Genomic DNA, 5,888 nt, shown 5'->3' with positions numbered 1-5,888 from the left:
TAGCGCTCAGCAGGCAAGTTACTGGCTAACTTTGCTCTTCTGAAAACTATTGTTACTTCATTTCTCTGGCTTGGTTTGTTTTGGGGTTGGTTTTACGGTTTGTTTGGGTTTTGAGTGGTTGGTTTTTTTTGGCATTAGTACCACCTATTTTTGTTGCAACATTCAAAGGTGAGAGAGTTTACAGTCTTATAAACACATGTGTTTCAAAACAGCTCTGGCAGACTCTTTGCAGGAAAAGTAAGTTATCAGACCAAGTCTGTCGCTGTTTCAATATCTGCAAACTACACTTCCATGCACGCAATCTTCAGCAGCAGGGATTTGGGAGCTGGGCACAAAAACCCACTATATGTGCTTCCTGCCCGTTTTCCTAAAATGCCGGAGTGGGCACCTGACTGCTACCCAACTCCCAGCTGGGTACTCCTTCCAGATGGGCTTTTCCCAACACCACCCCAAAAATACCCCAACACACCCGAACTTTCTCTGCCTTGTAACTTCTACAAGTTTCTTCCTTGTTATTGTCAGGCCCAGTCCCAATCCAGCAACACACTTTACAGGCCCCAGTTGCTACAAAAGATACTGTGAACTTTGTACCCTAAAAACCTCAAGTCTCAGCTTAGAGGTTATTTTTAATTGATTTAATGACGCTGCAGCAGCAGACGACTCGTCAGCAGCACACCCCTGCATCCAGGCAAACACAACCACCCGCGCATCCTTTTCTACATTTGAGTGAACGAAACGTTCACCACAGAACTAGTTTCCAGAGATGATTAAGCTTTTTCCTTTTAAGAGACCGTGTGTAAAGAAATGGAAAGTAAAGAAAAAAAAATATGAAAGTTACCCTTCTTGGACAATAGGAGGCATTGAACTCGTCTCCAATGCGCCGCAGCTCCTGTGCAATCCAGATTTCGGGCTGTATGTCGTCTGCTAGCGAGTGAGACTGCCATCGGGAAGCTGCACAGAACAAAAACAGAGCATTTGAAGCAGAGGAACAACATATAAAACCAAATACTCTATTAATAAACTTGGCAAAAGTCAATGGACTACTATTATTTTTGTTGTCATTACAATATTTTAAAGTTTTTAAAAGACAGTTCCTGGTTGTGCAGATGCCAGGCTGCTAGGGCCTGCACGTGGTATGCAGCGCAAACAGGACGCATTGCATACAATGTGCATCGCAGGACAGGCTTTTATTCCTTGTTATTTTTGTATTATTATTAGGAATTTAGTAATTCATTTTTTTTAATTACAGGCTTCCCTTAGGAGCATCTCCTCTGGCACATCCAATCCGTCCCCTCTTAAATACGGAGGAAAGCAGAAATGCCACTCTCCAATTTCTTGCCCTAGCAAAACCTCCCCTTCCCCTGCTTCCTAAATAATTTTCTCTTCTTGCAGGCGCAGCAGCAACTTCTTCTTTAACCTTAAAAAACCTCTGCCTGGATAGTTTAATCAAATTCTCATATTTCTTCCCCAAACAGTTCTGAAGCGCTCAACGAGAAAAGGAAAACGATCGGTTTTGTTGTACTGAGAAGAAAGCCACAATTGGATTTGTATGCCGAGAAACCACACTTCCAGCAAACTGACAGACTTTCCATCCACAGGAGGGAACTGGGACACTCGCCTTTCAACCAGCATCTTCCTGCACTTCAGCAGAAAATAAACCCGACAAAAGAAAACAGCGCTGGCTTATAAAAAGAGGAGGGGAAGAAAAGAAAAAAAAAAGAGCTAATGCATCAATTATACTGTATAATACAAAGCTACTTTAGTCTCCATTTTAAGAAGTTATCAGACATGTGACAAAGCCACCTTGCAATCCCCCAAATAGCCAGGGAAGAAAGGAGCAGCCTGTGACCCAAGCAGGACCCTGTGTGGGACCTGCACCACCTCTTCCCCCTCTGCATACTCAAGTGCAGTATCCAAGCAGGAATCATAGCCTTAAGGAAAAAAAACAAAAAACAAACAAAACCACAAACAAAAAACCCAACCCCATAAACTTCGAAAAGAAACCACCACACAAAACAAAACAGAGCATTTTGGCACGACAGCTTAGAAGGAATCACAAGGGAACAGAAATAGCTTCCAATCTCAGAATATTCAAAGGATTAGTGGGGCAGTAAAAAAAAATAAAAAAATTAAATAAAAGCCTGGCTCCAACCTGACTGGAAAATGTATTTCTGAGCCAAACTAGCACTGCTTGGCTCAGGGATCTGTTTTGTTTTCACGCTGTAGTAGCACAGGAGTAGTTCCCGCCGCCTGCCCGGGGACAGCCCCGGCGTATTTATTTTCCTCGCTGGTGAATGAAACGCGGTGCAGCCCTCGCGATACTCCACCCCAGCGCTCCGGGAATGCAAACAGGATTTTGGCTGGGGCGGACCGACCATCCAAAATCCCACTGCCATCACCAGAGCTGGCCCTGGGCTGCCTTTCCTGGCAGGAGCGAAGCTAGGAAAAAAAACAAACAACAAACCAAACAACTACAAAACACAGGAGACAGGACAAAAAGATGCAAAGAGACCCAGAGATGCAGGGAAAACTGCATGGGGCAGAGGTAGCATTCCTTCTCCATTCTTTCCCCTTGCCTCAGCATCGCACCCAAGAGCTTACCCACTCGAGATGAAGGCTGGGGTTGGTGGCTGAGAGCGAAATTGGACTGAGGTTTTCAGAAAGGACTTTCTGTGGTGCTACCAAATGGCAGCGTCAAAAGAGTCCAGTCATAACTGGTCCCAAAACCAGTCAGAGGTGCTTTCGGGGGGCCCCTAGTCATACCGCAAGCAGGCGCCCGCCACCGATGGCAAGACGGCTGCCATGGGTACAGGGACGAACCGAGAGGCCCCCAGCATCCCAAGGATGCTCAATGTCTGCATTTCACTGGAGCCCATGGGATGCTCCAGCCGGGGACCAGCACAGTGATGCTATGGTCCCAGCTTAGAAGCAAAAAAACCCAAACAAACAAAAAGCAAACAACAAAACCAGAAACAACTCAACCCCAAATTGCACCTCTACCTCCCGGGCTTGGTCATCCAAACCCCTCTGGAGAAAACCTCCTTGGAGAGCAGCTTCAGATGAACTATGCATAAAGTTCAGGGAGAAAACGGCAGCAGCTTTGAAATGAGAGCAACAGGAATGACACCGCCAGCTTTTCAGCTCAAGGTTTTCCCCCCTTAAATTCAACCATCACACCCAGAAGATCTCCTTCAGAGGCAAGGAGAGATTCCCGCTGCTTCTCTCCCCTCTTCTGCAGTGCAGGAAAACATCGGGATCAAAACAGCACCAGGAAAACCCATTTACAGTGCACTTGCACACTCCGGCTCCAAATATACCCCAAAACCCACGTGCAAACCCCGAACTCCCACACCTTTAGGCAGAGGCGCTATCTGAACAAAAAACCCAACCAAATGAAACAATCCACTCCCGTTACGAGCTAAAGATCTGAAATATTAGTGTAAGATTCGCACAAACTGAACATAGGGTGGGTTTCTGGGTGGGTTTCTGGTCTCGGGTGACTTTATGGCATCCCTCTTCCTCTCCTACTCATCCCCAAAAGCACCTTCCCAGATACACCCAGCCAGCACTGCAGTATTTCCTGCCTCCCATCCGAGAACATCCCCTGGCTGCTTTCCTCTCATTTCCCTAAAAAACTGGCTTTGGAGGACGCCAGCTGTACTCCCTTGCACTGAGACATCTCAGAAGCGTCACTGCCTGCCACCTCCCATGCCAAAGGGGCAACTTTTCCCCCAGCAACTACCCCTCACTCAGAAGGCCGCACACAACCAATGGCATCTCCGAATTCCCCAGGGCTGCCTTCACATTTTTTGCCCGGTAGGGGCACTTCCAGCATTTAATTACCACTGGAAACTTTGGTATTTATGGGATTTAGAAGTGGCAGCTCCAGGGCAGAGCACGAGCTTGGGAACAGCCAACGGCTGCCCAGGGGAGCGGCTGAGCACCTATCGCGCACAAACTGCTCTTGTTTACAGGAAACGTCTGCTTATTGTTATTATTATTAAAGCCCACGCTTCCTAGAGAAGCTCATCATCTCTCAGCCCACAGCAAATGCCTCGCAACAAATAAAAAAAATCAGCACATAAAAACACAACAACAACAACAACAAAAATTATACCCTCTTCTTCCTTGTAGAGGGACTGACCCATTTCCATGTGGAAAACTTAAGGGCACACATCCGACAGGACACTGGCAAGGCAAGGACAGAGGAAGAGGTGCACAGGACAAACCCACAGCCCTTTCTCCAGGCAAGCTGCACGGTAAGTCACAGCCTGGGAGCTGCAGTCCCTGACCAGGGATAAAAACAGCTTCACAGCTCTGCACTCTCCACTTAACCATGCTTGAGAGTAGCCAAGGGTCCCATTTAAACAGCTCAAGTATTTTCCATTTGCTTATAGTTGTTTAGGATGATGCTCCTAGCAACAATAACAGAACAAAGGCTCCAGTAAAACCAGCAATTCAACAGCTTCCCTATGGCGATGAAAAAAGCAGGAGCTCGGGGAAAAAAAAAATAAAAATGGGAGAAGTTCAATTTCTTCCTGGAGTACCCCAGAAAAAAGCTTCTCCATAAGGAACTCCAGCATCCCTGCCTACCTGTGCCACGTGTGTTTGTGCTATGTGAGGTTGTGAAACTTGCACTAAGCTGTAATTACTGCAATAATGTTAGAAAACCTTTCCTAAGGGCATATTACAGTAAGCCCTCTGCAGCTGTAACCACAGCCATTAACCAGGGAGAGGAAAAAAAAAAAAAAGAAAAGAAAACAACAAAAAATATGATGTTTTGATCATGTAAAGCTTGGAGTTGGTGTTTGTTATCCCCCAAAGAGTATTACTGATGTGATACCTGCCTCGCTCCCTGTTTCACCTGGTGGAAGTTAAAAGGTTTCCTCCAATTAAGAGGAATTAATCATGAGAGGGGAAAGGCATGGCAGGATGGCTGGAGCAGCTTTGGCAGGCCTGGTTTCCCCACCACTAGAGGCTTCAAACCCAGTCTTACCTGCTAAGCCACACGTAAACACACGTCCGCCCGTCACCACGCTGCTTTCAAGTGCCAGTTTTGGGTTTTGGCAAAACAAGCGGGAGTTTTGTGACCCTAGCGCCTGTGACACCACGTGGCTCGTTGAGAAACAGGAGCAAAAAAACGAGCGAGAAGTCAACTTACCTCGCAGCAGCACAGAAAACCTTGCGAGAAGCAGCACATAAAGCCTTGCAAGAAGAAAGCCCTCAATAGGAAGCTGGATTAAACAACTCTGTCCCCTCCTCCTCAGGCAGAGACTGACCCATCCCAGAAAATAAAAAAAATAATGAAAGAAAAAAGTGCTGGATGAGCAGGCGTTCCTCAGCAGCACATTTTCTCCAGCCCCAGCTGCCTGGTGAGAGTCCAGCCTGCCACCAGCCCCGAATCAGCCGGGTCGCTCGCCACTAGCCCCTCGTGTGCCCCACGCCTTGCCCTGGCGCAGGCTCAAGGCCCCATCAGGGCCTTTCGCAACCATCCCGCAGGTACAGCAGGGGCTCAAGCAGGGGAGGGTGCAGGAGGGTGCTGCTCCAAGGGTGTTCCCAAAAATGGGACAGTGGGATGCAGGAGGTGTCGCTGGAGGTGCATGACAGCGCATCACATCACTACAAAAAGCTGCATTTTGCATCTTTTAAAGGGAAAAACAAACACAGTGAGGGGTTGCTGAGAAAGAAGAGGATGATGATGGGAGCCCGGCGGGCTAGTTTGGCGCACTCCAATCGCCGCAGCCCTCCCTGTGTCCCCGGACCCCCCAGAACCTTACCCATGGCGCTGAGGCAGTGGCTGAGGGCCTGGCAGGGCGGGCTGGGGGTCTGCGTGGCCTTGTCACAGCTGAGGGGCCCGGGGCTGCGCTCGGTGTCGAAGGAGAAGTACC

The 5,888-nt window shown here is 48.0% G+C and overlaps 1 protein-coding gene across 1 annotated transcript in view; it reads right to left on the bottom strand.

Annotated features, from left to right (window-relative positions):
- BCL2L11 (BCL2-like 11 (apoptosis facilitator)) overlaps positions 1-5,885 on the bottom strand; it is a gene marked incomplete at its 5' end in the record, with an annotated part of 8,727 nt that extends 2,842 nt beyond the window's left edge. Inside the window, 2 exons of the mRNA XM_010179705.1 lie at positions 839-951; positions 5,778-5,885. Coding sequence (XP_010178007.1) covers positions 839-951; positions 5,778-5,885 — 221 coding nt within the window. The remainder of the gene's footprint in view (positions 1-838; positions 952-5,777) is intronic.
- Between the last annotated feature and the right edge of the window lie 3 nt (positions 5,886-5,888).

The sequence above is a fragment of the Mesitornis unicolor genome, unplaced genomic scaffold, assembly GCF_000695765.1.
Source record: "Mesitornis unicolor isolate BGI_N332 unplaced genomic scaffold, ASM69576v1 scaffold37382, whole genome shotgun sequence".
Lineage (NCBI taxonomy): Eukaryota > Metazoa > Chordata > Aves > Mesitornithiformes > Mesitornithidae > Mesitornis > Mesitornis unicolor.
This window is presented reverse-complemented; position numbering and strand designations above follow the sequence as displayed.